This window comes from Mytilus edulis, chromosome 14, assembly GCF_963676685.1.
Source record: "Mytilus edulis chromosome 14, xbMytEdul2.2, whole genome shotgun sequence".
Taxonomy (NCBI): Eukaryota; Metazoa; Mollusca; class Bivalvia; order Mytilida; family Mytilidae; genus Mytilus; species Mytilus edulis.
In genome coordinates this window covers 28,647,992-28,668,175 of record NC_092357.1, presented here as the reverse complement: position 1 = coordinate 28,668,175, position 20,184 = coordinate 28,647,992, and the positions used below count along the sequence as shown (strand labels likewise).

General features: G+C 32.0%; 1 protein-coding gene across 1 annotated transcript; it reads right to left on the bottom strand.

The window, feature by feature from the left end:
* Positions 1-3,890: 3,890 nt before the first annotated feature.
* Positions 3,891-18,677, bottom strand: LOC139503249 (uncharacterized). The gene is made up of 4 exons (XM_071293009.1): positions 18,593-18,677; positions 16,840-17,186; positions 7,007-7,394; positions 3,891-5,466 (listed from the first exon to the last, which is right to left on the bottom strand). The coding sequence occupies exons 1-4, from the start codon at positions 18,675-18,677 to the stop codon at positions 5,099-5,101; spliced, it is 1,188 nt and encodes a 395-aa protein (XP_071149110.1). The 3' UTR covers positions 3,891-5,098.
* Between the last annotated feature and the right edge of the window lie 1,507 nt (positions 18,678-20,184).

Below are 20,184 nucleotides of genomic sequence, written 5' to 3'. Positions count from 1 at the left end.
TTTTGGCAGTTTTGTTTGAAACGCTTGGATGTTCAAATTTTTAATCCTCAATCCTCATCGAGAGATATTTAGTTTTAAAATATGCATCTAGTACAGTATAATAATGAAAGTTACGATCTCAATTTCAGATCTGCTAAAAGTAAAAAGTATTCCTAGCCTAAATATATCTAGTGGACACTGATTTTATCGGCTGAATTGCAATGTGTTTTTCTCTTAGATTTTCTCTAAAAGATTTTGATCATTATGTTCTGATTTATCCGTAGGATAAAATGATTATAGATTTTGAAACATTCAAACTAAGAGTATTATCAAAAAAGGAGTGATTTCTAATATATATACATGATATAACTGTTATAACCGTATAAAATGCTTCTACGCCAGATCAAAATTCAAAATTTATTACGTTCATTCATTAAATTGTATTAAAATGTCGCAACAGTTATATCATGTATATATTCGAAATCACTTCTTTTTTGATAATACTCTTAGTTTGAATGTTTCAAAATCTATAATCATATTATCCTACGGATAAATCAGAACATAATGATCAAAATCTTTTAGAGTAAATCATATTAGATTACCTCAGCCGTATTTGGCATAATGTTTTGGAATGTTGGGTCAATGCTCTTCAACTTTGTATTTGTTTGGCTTTTTAACTGTTTTGATCTGAGCGTCAGTGATGAGTCTTATGTTGACGAAACGCGCGTCTGGAGTTTTAAATTGAAATCCTGGTACCTTTGATAACTAATTATCGTACGGACACAACGAAAAATATTTACATTTCACTGTGTGTAATATTAATATAATTATATATTAAGAATTCCTTCTGTAAACTGTACTATTTATATACTGTATTTATAGTCATGCAGGAAGTCATATTATAGGTTGCATTTCTGTAAATATCGACAATGCAATTTCCCATAGGAACAACTTTTATGGCTAAAGTTGTACCACTTTTACTATGAAGTTTTGAAAAAAAAATATATCCTAGAATATAAAGTTTATATGCACCACTATATTTTTAAAAGATCAAAACGAATGGCTGTGTGGCATATTTTCAACGTTGATATGCCCCGAACTTCTAAGAGTTTAAACATTCACTTAAATTTTGTATTGCCCTTGCCTTGACTTTAGGACTCCCACAGATTTGAATGTCACTTGTATACATATATAAATTTACTGGTGACATTCCCAAGTTATGTCTCTACGAGACGAACAAAAAAGATCATAACTGGGAAAGAGTATGTCAACAAAATTAAATTTCTATAAATTTTATATATCACCCTAAAAGAGGAGTGGTTTGAGAAACACCTGTATTTACAATATAACATCGAGATCGCTGTATGTCGGTAGAAAAACAATTCTGTCAGGAGGAGACGTAAAATAAGTTTTGGAATATTCAGATAACGTGTCCAGTTATAGTTTTTTTTTGGGGTTTATTTAACAACGCCCTGGTATAGTCTTTAGCTGTATCATGTTTGTCCAGTTATCATTTGTATTTGACATTCTGAGGAAGATAAGAAAATGCTAAACCTTTGGGCAGCTAAATTATTAGCCTTATCAGTGCTTTACCCATGGCTGATTTTACATTTCTGCTGTATAGTAGTATTGTCGGTCCAAATAGTGAGAATCACTATATAACCACAAGTCAATATTTGAAACTAATGATTTCATTGGCCGAGGAAAAGCAGGCACAACATCAGTTTGAGCAAATTGTTGAAACACTTCAAACACAAATAGATGCATCGAATGACAATGGTGGACAACCACCGAAAAACATGTCAATATACATTCAACCATATATGTTCCGTCTGAAAAATCTCACTGCAAAGCAAATTATATTTGATAGTCATCTGCATACCAATGTACCAGGGAAGCTGAGATAACACGACTTCATACTAAAGTGGTCATTTAGGAACAGAAAGACAGAAGATTTTTCTACGAAAATATCGCAACTAAAATAGACAATCATATCCTAAATCAAGAAGTCTAAAGTCTAAAGCAAATAAAAAAATGGATGTTGCGAAGCTGATGATTTGTTTATGGACTTTTGAATTTTCCACGGAGTTCTTTCTTATTTTTTCTTAATTTACATTTGATATTTTTTGGTGTATGATTAATGTATCAAATACATGGTAGGAATCTTCTTTATGACTCGCAAAAAACTTACTCTTTGTAGTCAAACCAAGAACGGTTGTGGTATACAACATCAAACGTAAGAATAACTACGGTTTTAACACTTATCGTTTAGAGCACTTTACTATTTCTTGCATGGTTAAAGAACTTATCAGTCAAAGTTGTAATTAAGCATACGAAAATAGTGAAGCTAAATGGCTTTCAACTATCTTTCAGTAATAGTGATTACTCAGAGATCTATACTTTTCTCTTAAGCATTTTTGTTTGCAGTAAACTGTGCTTTATATAAATGTAGATTTAATGAGTGAAGCACATTTCAAATTATGTGTTATTTTATTCCATACCTGTGCTGTCAAACCACTGTCCGATGCTAGAGTTGGCTTTAAAAACATGTGTAATCTAGCCACTTTCTGTATTTGCATGTCCCAGTTGTTTTACATTTGTCATTAAAAGACCTTTCATAGTTGCTATCCAATAATGGATTTGCCAGTGGATGAATTGCTAACGGTGACATATAGTTGTTACCCTTCATTTGGTGTCTAGTGGAGACTTGTTTTATTGGCAATCACACCATATATTCATATTATCGTATTATCTTAAACTTATTAAAAACTCACATCCCGAACTAAATTCACCCAAACAAGTACTAGTGAAAAGGGAGTAGCCAAAAACTTTTGCTCAGTGTTGGAGGCTTTGTGGTGAATTTTGTAAATAAAAACAGGAGTCAAAGCGCTATTCTCTTGCTTTTGGTAGGTTTGCTTTGTGCACATACTGATTTTTACAAAACCACTTATTTTTCCAGGGATTTTCCAAAATCCATGATTTCACAAATTCACTGTAACATATATAAAGTTATAATGATACAAACACATGTCGCCTTTGGGTTTCAGACACATTAATACCGTTTTGTTTAATCAATCCGTGATAATGAACCAGACACAATGTAGTGTCTGCATAGACTGTCTTGTTTTGGATGGGTGCACAACGCAGTTTATGCAGTATTTAATGCATGAATATGCATGAGTGTCATCAATTGTGATTAATTACATTAGTTGAGATATTTAACTCGAAACGATGGGTAAAAGGGTATTTCAAAGACGATTCTTTGTAGTTTATGATATTTGTAATATGCTTCAAAAAGTCTTGTAGAAAAAAATGAAAAAAATAGTCAGCCTGTAGGTTTCACATGCACCACAAAATTGCCTTTAAAAAGTACAATCACAAAAATACTGAATTCCAAGTCAAATGATAATACACATCAAACAAATGGACATTTAAAACATCTGCAATAAAAAAAAATGTACTTGTCTAACGTTAATGTATTTCGTATTGAAATCGGGTATCGCAGGTATTGTGTACAGTACTCATTTCTCTGATAACACTGTATAGGTTCCAATCGTCGAATCTTTAAACCCAAGGCTATTCGAAGTTGACCTACATAATAAAACCTATCACAAGGTTGGTAATTAGATGAGTAACACAACTTAGATGTGACACAAGTTTATTTAGAAGACTGTGATTACTCTGAGATCACTACCGGATTTTCAGTCAGTGGTTTCTTGTGCTCAGTCTTTAATTATCTGTTATGTCTGATGTATACTGTTGTATGTGTTTTAGGAGTTTCTTCGATTTTATGAAACTCATACTTTCATAAATTCTAAAGCTAGAAAGGAGGTCTTAATAAAAGTGTATTAATTTTTATTTAATAATCATGTCTAAAAAATATCGTAAAACACTAAATTGTCTTAATTCGATAAAAATATTTTTTTGAATCAATATTTGCACAAAGACTGATTGATTTCGCCTTTCTCAATCCAAAACGGCGGAAAAAAGAATCATAATAGAAAGGATTTATTTGAAAACTAATCATGATGAAAGATTAACGTATTTTGATCAAATTTGTTCGGGTTTTCATGACACATGCCTTTGTGCACCTTTTACCTTACTTTTAATCTGAATAAACATTTCAGTGTTCATCTCTGCTCACATACAGGGTTAAGAATTTATATATACAATTCATACTGTTTTCATGTGTCGGATACCCCAAGAATATACTAATTACATGAGCAGTACGATAAATGTGATACTTGGAGCAAGATGTTTTACACAGTCGGAGTACAAGTGTAATTCCCTAATTTTTTTTGGAACTTAAGGGTGTACCCAACACCTTTACTTAAATTAGTTTGACTCGTTTAATTTTAATAAAATTTTCACAAAGTATTTGAACCAACCAATTTATTAGAAAAATTACACTGGTTACATAGCAGTTTGACAAATCTTAATTTTGATCATTGAGAAGCTTATTATGCCATTAACAACACAACGTAATTAAAACGTTTAGTTGAATTTACAGAGTTATCTCCCTGAAGTGTTAAGTACCACATTAAAAGTAAATAGAATAATTAATATAAGATTAAGTTAAGTCTTGGGGGAACTATTTATTTGTTATTTTTATTCCATATCTTATTTCAATGTAAAACATTTTCATCATAAAAAAAGTTTAGGTCAAATATGACTTATGCTCTGATAGGAACTCTTATTACTAACTTGCGTTTATTGAACTGTTCAGATTTTTATGAAAAATAATATAGCTCAGTTTTAAAGGAATATATATGTATCATATAATATGACGTTTACGAACTGAAGAATAATAATGGCATGTAATGTTTGCATTCAAAACTTATGACCCTTTAACATGTTCACCATCTGAATATAAATTATTCTTTTTTTATTAATTGTTACGTAAACATCAACAGATTAATTATTCAATCAATGTATCAAACTATCTGCATAAAAACAGCATATCTCCGGGATATTTAACGAGCATAGATCTAATTTGTTCAATTTAGAATGAATTAAATGTTATTTTTTCAATGTAAAAGAGAACAATTAATAATGTAATCTGTATTTTGTACACAGACGCAGACACACACACACACACACACACACACAAACATAATAACTAGATCTTTACAATTGTCATGGAGCTTGTACTACTTTCCAATTGGTCGATACGGAATCCTACAACACTAACTGTATCTCCAACGGACACCTTTACAAAAGCTGATGCTGTTGCCGAGTGAAATCCCTTATCTTTGCCGTTCCAATTAACAACAGCAAAAACAATAGCATTCGTGTTGTAGCAAATACTAAAACCTGCATCTGCATTAGCTAAGATATTAACCGTGATAAGATAATAACCAGGAATACTTGCACGGAAAATTCCACCAGAATATTCAGAACACATTGTAAGTCCGTAGCTTGTTGATATATCTCGAAATACTATAAAAGAACCTACAATGACATGTCCATTTGTCGCAGTAAATCCAACTGAAATGTAAATGATAAAATAGTCGGTTTTTTAGAGAACTAAATAAATTGATCACAAGTGAATAGTCGCTGATATATCGTATTTGTCAAAACATGCACGATCCGTTAATATGTGTTTACGAATAAGATATTTTACAAGACAATGTGAATTGTATTAATAATGTGCATCGGTGTATCATAGTGTCTGTATCACGATAATTTGGTATGACGCATGCTTCGATTAAATTTTTGATATTTACAGTATTTTATATAAATCATGTGTTTACTATGTTTACGGTTCAAATTTACTTTAACATCAAAATCTTCTACCTTCATCGAAAATCACTTAATGTTTATCATTCAGAAAGAATACGTCTTTTTTATGACACCATGCCTCCACTGCTCTTCAATTTTGAATTATTTGGGGACTGTTTTCCTTTTGCATATTTGAGTGTCGATAATTAGTATTTTTGTAGAGGATAAAAATGTCAGGCGTACAAAATCTAATTCATATAATCTATGATGAGTATATCAATAAAACAAATCAACGTCTTTTGCCCAATCGTGTTTTCCCTCTAATTAAAGATAAGCATATATTATTTCCGGAATTTTTGTATTTTGTTTTTGTTGATCTGTTTGACCTATAATTATCGTCAATGGGGGTTTTATCTTAAGAAAGAATAGCTTTTGATTTTTTTCATGTTGTTTCAATAGGTCTAGAATATGTGGCATGAATCGTTTGTCATGACTTTTGACAAAAATCAATTGACCTAGTTTTAATTGATTTGGGTATGTCTGGTTTAAAACAGTTTTAGCAATATAAACACATTTAATTTTTGGCCATTAAAGACCAACAGAATTTGCTGCTTCAGTAACAAAATCGTTTGAAGAAACAAATTTTCAAGAGGGTTTTATTCAAGAATCGACATTGATATTATGACAAGATGATTCCACGATTAAAATTTTGTACGTACAATAAGACCAAATGAAAATGAACTCGAAAAAATCTTTCCCCAATTATTTACAAGCAAACGCCTAAAATCACTTCATGTAACAAAGTTTAATTCGTCTTTGCAAAATTGCATAAAGAAATAAATGCTACTACAACTGTTGAGATACAAAGAATGACGTATACTTAATTGGCGAGAACATTAAGCATTTGAAGTTATGTACCTCGTTTTGGTTTGTAAGTTAAAAGCATGTTTAGAAAGTCTGTTAATAATTATAACGACACTTTACACTCATCTTTTTCTGTCGATACACACATTACCAGTGTTTTGCGCCTGTACCAGATCAGGAGGTTCTGGACTTTGTAAGTCATATATATATATTTTTCGGAGTTTAGTATGATGACCATAATCACTGAACTGGTATACATTTTTAATTAGGGGAGCAGCTGAAGCACGCCTCAGGGTTCGAGAGGTTCCCGCTGCAGTGAAGAGTCATTGGTAAACTTCAGCTGTCGACTGCTATTTGGTCGGGTTGTTGTCTCCTTGATACATATCCTATTTCTATTCTCAATTTTACTCAATCTGATCTATGTAAAAATCTTAAAACTTACCCTTCTTAACATTTGAGTTAACTTGCAGAAATATCAAATTCTGAGACATTTCTAGCCGAGACAACTTGTCATTCAAATCTTTTATCTTAGTGTCAACTGCTGATCCTGTAAATTGAAAAAAAGCAAGAATATCCTCACTTCTGGCTCGATTACTTGCTTTTAACATGTTAATGTCGTCTTTAATTTCCCGCAAATCATTAACCACATCTAAATTCTTAATTTCCTTTAATCTTTCTACTTCCAGTTTCTGTATGTGGTAATTTGCCTGAGTCACTAAAGAATCGTGCAACAACCTTGTGTAATTTAGTTCTAAATCTGTCACTATAGTACTTAATTTAGCTATCTCGGTGTCCTTGGTCTGGACAGCTTTTAGCTCTTTTCTGCTTTTCTAAACGGGAAATATATTGTTGAATATATGTTGTAATGTTTATCGCCTGATGTCCACCATTGTTATTCATCGCATCTATTTTCGTTTGAAGCATTGCAACACTTTGTTCCAATTGATACCGTGCTTGCTTTTCTTCGTAAAGGGAGTCCATCAGTGGTACATAATGACGCGTAGTTAAGTACTGACTTCCACTATTAGGTCTGCCAGTACTACAGTAAATCAAGAACGTGTATCCAGCATAGCAAGTCAATGAAATGGCTAATATTTTCCAAAAGTTCCACATTTTAATAAGTTTTCTCTAAGTAAGAAACATAAAAATCCCAGATAAGTTGCCAGTTAAATACTAGTATGTGTGCAGTTATATTGTTTATAACTAAGTTAACGGATTAGATAACTTTATCTAATAAATATTTATAGTAAATCTTTACACTTTAACATATTTTGTACAATTAATGATAAAGATACAGTTGTGATGAAATGACTTTGTACTCATTGAAAAAATGGTTAACATATCTATTCTTATTTTATGAGAATGTCATTAAGGACATTTTGGTCCACAGTGCAATTCAACTAAGAATTTGATTTAGCCTTTTAAATTTTTGTTATGCGACATACTCGAGCTCATTGGTTTTATGTAGATGACTAACAAGCGTATAAAATGATAAGCCGTGTTACTATGTTAACTTAATTTTGGCCCTTTTCGATGATAACAATTTTTGCCGAATCAGACTCTTACCAATATATAGTCTCCAATGTTCATGTTCAAAATACATCATATGTAGCTATAGAAAGAAACATATGTGTAAAAAATCTTTAAAATAAGTGTTTTTTTCGATTTTTCTAGATCTTCTACTTTTCATCAAGAATGCTAAATCTTTAATTCTAATATGACGTGCTTCTTTAGCTTTGTAAAGAAACCATACTTTATTATCCAATAAAATTAGTTTGCACATGCGTATATTGACTACGGCAGAAAAATGAATTTCGTCAAATTGGTATGCATTTAATGTATTTCCTTAAATTAAAACACTTTCAAACAATAAAATGATACACATTTTGTTACTAATACTTTTACAATGGCAACAATGTGTTACAATTCGTAATTGACATATTTGACCTAGATACCACAACGTTCATGTTGGCTGTTCTAATTTCAAAACCCCTCCCTCTGAAAAACACGTTTCATCTCTCCCGTTAAAAAGGCATGTCATTGTATATAATAATTTCATTGAAACATATGTTCCGACGATAAAATATAGAATAAAGTATAGGTTATTATTACTGTTGTACTGAAATGACAAAATTGTTTCATATTTCTGATAAAATGGATTGACCCTAGCAGGGAATCGAACCCCATTCTCCTATAAAAAAAAATAGGCGTAATTACCAATATACCACCAAGGTTTCCAATCCATTTTACAAATGCAACAAGATTGTCGCCCAGTATTAGTTTTAATCATCATTTAATACAACATTTGAAATCGTCTGATGCACACAAAGGTGTGCCCTTTGGCTTTGATCAACTTTACAAGGTGTAGCCACCGCACGTATAAATGGATCTCTGTCAAAGGGCCCCTCCTGCCAAGTCTCGAATGTCAGCACAACTTTATCAAGGAATCCTCTATCAGATATGAACATATTTACCAATGCTACAATATTAACCGGCGGAATATTTACGATTAATTTAGTAAATAAAGACCTACCCGATTCTCCTTGTGCGTCCACCGCCATTGACAACTGCCTTGAAATGTGCGTGTCAGAAATTGACCTCAAAGGAAAAGACTGTTGTAATATAACTTTTCTGTTATATTGTGACACAAATATTGTTTTAGTTAATAAATTAATTTGTTCATTTCTGTTTCAATTTTGAATTTTAGAAATACAACTTTGCGAAATTAAACTGGTTTGAACTAGTTGGATAAAAATCGACAGGAAGGTTGATGGAAGAGCCAAAACAACTACGGTGCACTTATACACAGCGAACATAGAAATTACCGTAATTGTCCTAATCAGAATCGAAATAATTGATGCCAGCTATACTTTATTGTAGTTTTAACATGGGTAGGCATTACAGTTTTTGACATAAATTATACATAAATTAGCGATGTATGTTTTTGACATTACCTTCATTGTTATAAATAAACTTCACTCCAAAATACCAGTCACCCTATGAACGTATGGTAATGCATGCATATGGAAATCACAAGTTAACGTATGAAAAAATCAAAAAAAAATCATATTAAAGTATGGTTATTTGATATGTTACAGATAAAATTTCTTCATCAAACGCATATGTTTATATACAAATACATTTTCTTCAAACAACATAATACCAAACAAACTCCAGTCCAGTCCTTTTAATCTTATTTTAATCATTCGAAAAAGGGAAAACTAATTATATAATTTAGATTTTTTTTAAACTGATCGCACCTGCGTTGCGGTGCTTCGTTCAACTGTGGTATATTATATTGATTGTTGTGTACTCCTTAAGATTATTATAAATACGTCTTCTGAGTATTACATGCATAAAGTGATAATGTATAGTTATAGCATTCCAGCTATTTATTGTCTATTTACATGACCTGGTAGATCTAACGAAACTTTCAGTAAAAGCTACCTTCCCATATGTTAGAGGCTTAGCAAACAAACTCCAAAACATTTTGAGGGTGGTGATTATGTCTCTTAGTTTCAATATTGATTAACTCAAAGGATGTTGGCATCAGAAATAAATAAATTTCTTCTGAAACTAGTTGTTGGCATTATATGGGATAAATTCCTCTCATATATTTTATGAGGGTATAATACTTAAACAACCTAATAGGAGGATTTGTGCTTAATTTTCAAATGATGAAGACATTAAATTCCAAAAACTTTCATTGAGGTCTGATTATTCCCAGCATTTAGATTCTTCTAACTGTTAGCCGATCACAAGTACTATGTAGCGTGTTGTAAAAGTTTACTTGTTTTACCGTCATGTTATTAGCTCATCTGGTCCAAAGGACCAAGTGAGCTTTTCTCATCACTTGGCGTCCGGCGTCCGGCGTCGTCGTCCGTCGTCGTTGTCGTTAACTTTTACAAATCTTCTCCTCTGAAACTACAGGGCCAAATTTGACAAAACTTATCCACAATCATCATTGGAATATCTAGTTTAAAAATTGTGTCCGGTGATCCAGCCAACCAACCAAGATGGCCGCCATGGCTAAAAATAGAACATATGGGTAAAGTGTAGATTTTGGCTTATAACTCTGAAAGCAAATAATTTAAAACAAATCTGACAGAGGGGTACAATTGTTTATCAAGTCAAGATCTATCTACTCTAAAATTTTCAGATAAATCAGACAACCGGTTGTTGGGTTGCTGCCCATGAATTGGTAATTTTAAGGAAATTTTGCCGTTTTTGGTTACTATCTTGAATATTATAATAGATAGAGATAAGCTGTAAACAGCAATAATGTTCAACAAAGTAAGATACAGAAAGAAGTCAACATGACCAAAATGGTCAGTTGACCCCTGAAGGAGTTATTGCCCTTTATATTTTATTTTTTTTCAAATTTTTCATACATTTTTGTAATCTTTTACAAAAATCATCTTCTCTGAAACTACTTGGTCAAACATTACCAATCTTAGCCATAATTATTATTAGGGTATCTAGTTTAAAAAATGTATCCGTTGACCTAGCCAACCAACCAAGATGGCCGCCATGTCTAAAAATAGAACATAGGGATAAAATGTAGATTTTGGCTTATAACTCTGAAACCAAATCTTTTAGAGCAAATCTGAAAACAGTCAAATTGTTTATCAAGTCAATATCTATCTGCCTTGAAATGTTCATATGAATTGGACAACTGGTAGTTGGGTTGCTGCCCCCAATTTGTAATTTTTAAAGAAATTCTGCCGTTTTTGGTTATTATCATGAATACTATTAAAGATAGAGATAAAACGGTAAACAGCAATAAAGAAAACTGTACGTAGCAATAATGTTCAGTAAAGTAAGATCTACAAACACATAACCATCACCAAAACACAATTTTGTCATAAATCCATCTGTGTCCGTTGTTAAATATGCACATATATCAAGGTGAGCGCTATCAATGTTTCCAGAGAAATTTCCCAGGTATGCAATCAACAGCACCTACTTTTTATTCATTTTCTACCTTAAATCTTAGTTTTGGTTAACTTCAACTAGACAGCATAAGAACAAACCATAAACAGTACCTAAATGATGTACACAGTTGTGATTTCGGAATTATTGTAAAAAAAATATACTACGATGCAGAGTAAAGTTTTTTTGGCCCTTATCACCTATTTTTCTTTTCATATAAGACTTCAATAGTTCATAAAGATCATTTACCCGAATTGAAGCATATTCAAGATTTCTTTTCATCAGATTAGAGACAGAATCAGCATTTGTCCTGCCATTTAAAACAAAATCACGAAAAGCTTCATAAACTATATTTGGTATTAGCTTAATTGTTTTTTACCTAATGCTCTTTTTATGTATAGTATCAATTTCAAATCCAATATTTCACATATAAGTAGGTACATTGTACATTCTTAAGTAAACTTGGAAAAAACCCGCTCCATGTACCATATTATATGACAAATAACCAAGACAATTATCATATGTTAACATATAATTATGTTATCATTAATCAATTATAAAGAAGCAAAGTGAAAAAATAAAGCTGAGGGATCTGATAAAACTAACAAGAACATATATCGGTAGGGTGAATAAGGTAAGCCTCTCAGCTATCGATACATCACTCGCCCATGTGAATCCACAAACAAACATAATGGGGACAACATTGTTAACACTAGTTCGAGTGATGCAGAAACGTGTCGCCTTTCAGTTTAGACATTCAACCAATTGTTGATAATGAAATATGCTTCAAATAGTGTTGAATAATAACATTTATCGGTTTCACAGGAACCAAGAGATTGAATATTAGGATCATTTAAACCATCTGCATTTAAAGTGGTAGACTTTTGTTCAGGGAAATAACTCTTTAAATCAGTCATGTGTTTGTTCAATGTACAGATGGAGATTCATTAATGTATTTTAAACATTCACTTGAAACAACTTTGAAATAATAACATTGAATCTTAGAATTTTTCAATGACAAATATTTGACACAAACGTTCTAATGGTTGTGAGAGTAATTTCCCTTATTCGACTTCTACCTTCTTAAAGAAATGAATTTGTCATGTCTAATTTACTTCTAATTGAAATTGAATATCATGTATATCAGGTTTTATTTACAGTATATGTTCTACATATAACCCCGTTCTTTTTTCCTCAAATGTAACCTACCAAATCAATCCTATCACAAGGTTTTTATGTACATAGTAAACTCAACTTGTAGGTGACACAAGTTGGGCAAATTCTGATCACCCTTCAGGATCACTGAGATCACCATTTAACTTTGTTATGTCTTGTTTTGCTCAGTCTTTAATTTTCAATGTTGTGTTATGTTTACTGTTGTATTTTTTTTAAAGTTTGGTAGCGTTTTAGTCTTGTTAAAACTTTTCGTATTTTTCGACAATCCTAAAGTAAGAAAGGAGATTTAAAAATAATCTAGATATTCTTTATAATAATCTGCAAAAATTTAGATTATAAATTTCTGAGTCATTGTTTCTCTTGTGAAGAGTTGTCTCATTGGAAATCATACCACATCTTCTTTTCATATATAAAAAACTATAGAATGTGAAGCATGTTTAGATGGAATTATGGACGATAACTCTCATAATGGCCTTTCAAAGTATAAAAGAAACATGAGGTTCACGGGAAAAAATGAATAAATTCGTTGCACATTCCAGTATAAAACCTATATTATCTGAGTGATCTCTCCTTTTATGGCAGAGTTGAAAAAAAATCTTCCGTATTTGTGATAATAGTTGGAAAGAATATGATTAATCACTAAATTGTTTTCATTCAGATCAAAATTCAGACAAATGAATTAAATTCCTCTCTCGATATTTGCATACTTTATTAGAGAACTGGACAGGTGTTTAATGCTTTAAACAATCCGAGATGGCGGAAGACACACGAGGTAAATTAATAAAAATAAGTCATTATTGTCATATCATTACAATAACATCGTCGTTGTATTATAAAAAAAATCATAAAAGAAAAAGATTTGAATGAAAATGCAACACAATTACAGGATGAAAGAATAAACTTTAATTTAAGGTTAATGTATTTCGATCAAACTTTTTCGGATTCTTCATAACATATGCCAATGTGCACCTTCTACTTTAATTTTTGATCTGTATAACATTTCAGTAGTCATCACTGCGTAAAAAAATAACGTTATTACGAATTGATTGACCGTTATGTAATGTATGAGATTACCACGAATATGTTATAATTGTAGTTACCGCAATTCGTTTATTGAATCTGACACTACCAGCAGATACTTATCACCAACTTTGTAACTACACGGGCAGTACGACGAATGTCAAACTTGGAGCAGAATTATTTTACACAGTCGTAGTACCTGAAATTCAACCGTTTTTTGTTGGTAGTATTAGGTTACTCAATTGTACTCGATCTAAGATTAAATTTATCTTGAAAAAAAACTGTCTGTTTCTCGTTTCTCGTTTTTTATATAGATTAGACCGTTGGTGTTCTCGTCTGGTTTTACACTGTCTAGTAATGTTGGGGCCCTTTATATCTTATTGTTCGGTGTAAGCCAAGGCACCGTGTTGAAGGCCGGACATTGACCTCTAATGGTTTACTTATATAAATTGTTATTTAGATGGAGAGTTGTCTCATTGGCACTTACACCACATCTTCCTATATCTATGTTTATTATAGGACAAACGTTCAGCTCAAATATACCAATGCTTTTATATGAAATCTTAATACTAACTTGTGTATAATGAATTGTTCAGATGTGTATAATATATATATATGTCTTAGATTGAAAACGAATATAGAAATACGATACCATAGGGTTAAATCCATTGACAGAAATGATGTCCTTATGATTTTAAGACGTTAGACCCTTTAACATGTTTTGCATCTGAATATGAATTCTGCATTTGCAAATAGATGTTAGGATGACATCGATCAGGTATTCTATCGACCAATCAAAATATGCAATTTTCTCATGGAATAATCAAAGATGGACATTTTCTAACTGATTAAAAATGTCTTAGTTTTTCGTGAATTTTATTTCAAGATAATGTACTATCGCATGCTAGTTTTGTTGAATCTGTGATTAACGTGATACTTGATTTTTCCTATTGTTAACTTCCCATTTTCAAGCACTTAACAACTTTTCAATCGTACGGCGATTACAGATCGCGATTGATATTTTACACTCGTGCACACTAAACTGATGTATTGGCAGGAATAAACTTCTACACAAAAACTTGTCCAACAAATTTATGACTAATCTATAATTTATTTGGTCCCTTTTGTGTCCTTTTCTGGATTTGTGACACATTTTTTTAAAATTCGTATAGTGGGCTATTTATGCATCATGCACAACAGGATATGATTGACCCGTCGATGCAATAAAATCAACGGTACCAATTTTGTTGCACCAGATGCGCATTTCGACAATACATGTCTCTTCAGTGATGCTCGTGGCCAAAATATTTGAAATCCAAAGCTTATATAAAAGATGAAGAGCTATAATCCAAAAGGTCCAAAAAGTACAGCCAAATTCGTGAAAGGAATCAGAGCTTTGCATGAGGGAGATACATTCCTTAATTTATAATAATTTTTAATATTGGGTAACAGCAAATTTTAATAACACAAAAAATCCGTATTTTCATGCCAGTACCGAAGTACTGGCTACTGGGCTGGTGATACCCTCGGGGACTAATAGTACACCAGCAGAGGCATCGACCCAGTGGTAGTAATAAAATCAACGGTACCAATTTTGTTGCACCAGATGCGCATTTCGACAATACATGTCTCTTCAGTGATGCTAGTGGCCAAAATATTTGAAATCCAAAGCTTATATAAAAGATGAAGAGCTATAATCCAAAAGGTCCAAAAAGTATAGCCAAATTCGTGAAAGGAATCAGAGCTTTGCATGAGGGAGATACATTCCTTAATTTATAATAATTTTTAATATTGTGTAACAGCAAATTTTAATAACACAAAAAATCCGTATTTTCATGCCAGTACCGAAGTACTGGCTACTGGGCTGGTGATACCCTCGGGGACTAATAGTCCACCAGCAGAGGCATCGACCCAGTGGTAGTAATAAAATCAACGGTACCAATTTTGTTGCACCAGATGCGCATTTCGACAATACATGTCTCTTCAGTGATGCTCGTGGCCAAAATATTTGAAATCCAAAGCTTATATAAAAGATGAAGAGCTATAATCCAAAAGGTCCAAAAAGTATAGCTAAATTCGTGAAAGGAATCAGAGCTTTGCAACCGTTTTTGCTACTTTTAGAGTTCGTGCGACTCATTCAGTTGTTTTTTGTTTGTTACCAAGAATCGTCTTATTTATAAGATTTACTAGACTTGAACATCGGTGCACTGCTGTTGCTTTATTTAACTCTTCTTAGCTGTAATTCGCAGAACCTATCGAAGTTTTGGGTCCTTAATGATTTGACCTTTTAAACTTTTTACACAATTTAAACCTTGGTATCGTTGATGAGTTTATTCGAAACTTCATAAACATGATTGTATGAGGAAACTTACAAAATGGAATGATAAAAGTTTTCTTTTCTGTGCAAAAAATGAGATTTTTAATATAAAATATCAGAGAACAGGAAAGTGAAACCTTTGTCAAACATCAGATTTATGATAACATAAGGAAACTTAAATCTTTTCATGAACAAACATCATTATATTCAGTCACAATTTACTATTTGTAGAATTAAATCTACAAAAACAGGAAAGCCCGACAATTTTTAAAATGAAAAAGATGCTAACTTTGACAAATTTTATGTTCATGTAATACAAATTATATATCAAATAATTTGGAATATTCAAAATTGTATATATGAATATATATATATATTGAAAAGACACTTATAATTAATGATAACTTCAATCTAATCTGGTAGTTAAATCGGTTATCCAAAATAAGTGACAACCATTTTTTAATATTGCATGTCTTTTCCTTAATATCTAGAATTTTCGTCACCTGTTTTGTCCACATGAAATCTACAGGAATCAATCTCCGATCTAAATAAAGCAGACAAAATGACATCTGCATATATATGATTCCATATACACTCCTTGGTGTTTTTGTGCGGAAATGTTAAGGGAATAACATTCCTTATAGAGGTTATTCTAGAAAAACACTTAAGACGCACAAAATTTGATTTTTTTTTAATTTTTAATTTTAAGAATAATCAACCTGAAATTTTCTGCTTATGATTGCTCTGATTAACAAATGTTAGTTATATCTCAACTTTCAGATACTGATATTCTACAATGTATTCCAATTTCTGCTGTTTTAAAGTTGTACTATTGTAAGGCAGCTTGAAAAATCAACACTTTTGCCTTCTATTGTAATAACATAATTGAAAGACAATTGCATGAAGGCGGCCAGTGGGGCAGTGTATCTTGGAGTGACAAGCGAGTCACTATAATGTGTCCAAGCTCTTGCTATTTCTTTACCATTCTTCCGAATGAAATAGCCATCCTGGCTATTTGAGAGAATATTAGACAGCACTAAATAAAATCCTGATTTATTAGAAGAAAACCGTCCTTCGTCATACGAAGATGTCACATTAATACCATGAGATGATCTCAGAGATGTAAACTTAATTCTGCTCTCAGATGCAATTTCTCCACCACATGATGTAAAACCGACTGAAAAAGAGATAAATAACATTAAGTTTTTAATATTTAACAAGTTAAAACCAATTTACGGAAATATATGGAAACTTTGAAACGTGTATACCCTTTTAAGCCATTGCATAATCATTTATATTCAATGTATGATTGAGCAGTAGGGTTAAATTTAATCTGTTATTAGGCTTACAATAGCTATCATTTGTATACAATAGCTATCATTTGTATACATCATCACGGATTACTTCAATAAATACACTCGATAATTATTCGGCTAAGTATCTCTGAGATTCAAGGGTATGTTCTGAATTGCAAGCTTGACATAGGAGTTGCAGTTTTTTTGTGGACAACGATTTCACAGACGTTAAGTTTGACATGTGAATGCCACCAAACATTAAGTATACACGAAAATTAAAGATATTGCGAATATCAACAAATCACGATAGTTATTAAGTTCAACTGGGCCTAGCATTGCATCTACCTGAACCTCAGAATGCACTTTACAAAAGAAACCAAATAAAGCTATTGAACAGTCTCCGCTTAAGTTAGGAAAGCCCAAAAAACAATAAGGACCAGTAAACAGAATAGAAGGTGTCCAATATCATTATAAGGTAATAATTCTGAGAACGTTTCAGTTGTCATTTTATCGTTTTTGTTATTTATTTTTGCAAGAGTACGCTTCATTTTTTGTAATTATTATCAGTACTAATATTGGTTCTATTTTGACAATAATGAGCTATGTCATATAGAAATCGACCTTATGCAAGTTCATGCATGAGACTTTGATTAATATTGGAACATTCAAATACGGAAAAAAAAAATTATGGTCTGTTTTGTAGGGTTCTTATTTCAACCCAATTTACAAACAGTTACAGACTTTGCATAGAGATTTCTTCAACCATAAAAGGTTAACAAAAGTATTGACATTTATTTGCATAAGGTCGATTTCTATCCGACGCATCTCAAATTATAACAAAACGAAATATGGAATGCTATAAAGTTACAAAAAAAACCGAATGGTTTCTTATCCTACGTAAATAATACATTTGTAATTCTAATTTGAGGTGCTTCGTAAACAACAGTGTGATAAAATTATCGATACATCTATATCATGTGCACACTCATAGATGTCCACATAAACGGATGTAACAAATTACCTCCCACATAAAACCGAACTTATGTGCAAACACTTTCTATTTGGCGCTGTGAAAAAATTAAAATCAAATAAAAAAAACTACAGTACAGTTGTTCATATTATTATCCATAACATAAGAATTAATGCAGTATAGTTGTGAAAAATATCAAAATGAAATAAAAATTCCCTAAATGATATTTGTGCAATAATATCATGTCAAATAAACGTCATTCAAACAAAAACTCTCAAGATGAATGTTATACTGTTAATTGTATGCTAATTTGCTAACTGTGACATGTCCTTTCTGATGTTGTACACAACTGTCCCAAGAATGAGGAGAGTAGATGGCTTACAAATATCTGTAATCCTGCCATAAGTTTTATATGCCTGTTTCAACTAAGGATTATGTAATTCAATGACTGCTGTCTTTTATATTTGTTTTGCGTATTTTGCTTAGTATTAATTGAGGCTGTTTGTTTTATCGATCCAATTATATCACATTCTGTTTGAGCATTCATAGCAGCCTATACGGTAGGAGTTTTTCTTAATTGTTGAAGTCCGTCTTTGGTAACTTTGGTATTGTTTAGTTTTCTGTATATATATGTAGTGTTTTGAAAACTGTTTGGTCATGTTATTTCTGTTTTTTCTTTGAAGAATTGCTTTGGGATTTATCGTCTATCTCTTTGTCTAATAGTGTAACCATATGTTTATGTCTGTTGAATTATCCTCTCACAGACAAATGCCAAACATGTCATTATTATTCACACAAGTCCTGATCTTACCTTTCTGAGAGAACCTTGTAACGTTGTTTTGTTCCGATGACACATAGATCGACTATTCCAATTCAGTTATCCGTCCTTCAAGGTAATCTATTTTTCTTCCAAAGTTCGCATCTAAATTTTAAAAATAGAAAGTTTGTTTCAAATGATACATGTCCTTACGTTTGATTCCTTTTGAAAATGAACCTCAAGTATTTACTATGCTATTAATATATCCACAGACATTATCAGTTCGATTGTAAATTTCTTTCTAAAGTGGTACATCTCGTTTCATATGCAGGAGCATAAATAGGGAATCCAGTTTAGTATGGATTTGTATTTCTACTTCAATGCCTAGGGAAGGATGAATACCAGTCTCTTTTAACGCCAAAGAACATCATCATTGGAAATCCTTTTTTTATTATGACACCGGGTTCAGCCATGTTCAGAGGAATTAACCCTTACCCGTTGTAGTGCTACAGAGTCGAAGAAAACGTTACCGGAGAAACTCCAGGGACCCCAAACTACTAGTTAAATCAAATCCATCGGGTTAATCTGTTGTAAATGCATGTTGCTTACTCGGGTCATTAGTTGTCTTGTATAAAACTAGGAATGGGCTTCCAATCAAGTTAAAGAAGAATAGAAAACAATTAGTCAGTTTGTGGGTTTCACAAGTTGACCCAGCACCAAAGGTCGCATTTTAAGATCATTTGCTACACTTGTATTAAATAATGTGGAACCATCTCAATGATGTAGTCAAGCTTTCTCTTCTCGATTTTTGATGAAAATAAAATGTCAGGATTCAAAGAAAATAAACACACGATTGTGACACTTAGATGGCTCTTGTTAACCACAATACTTTTACAGCTTACCTCTCTCTAAGTTCTTACGAACTATGGTTTTGAGAGTTTCAGATATAGACATATTGAATTCAGATAGCTCATTTGTTCTTCTATCCATATTTTCATCTTCAACTAGATAAAAAAAAATTATCCCCGGCTTAGTATATATCTAGGATTTTGATTGGTTAACGCACGTCGTTACAAAACCCATAGCCCCTGGGTGTTGCTAACCCATATCCCCGGACGTTGCTAACCATTATCCCGGGGAACTTCACGCAAGT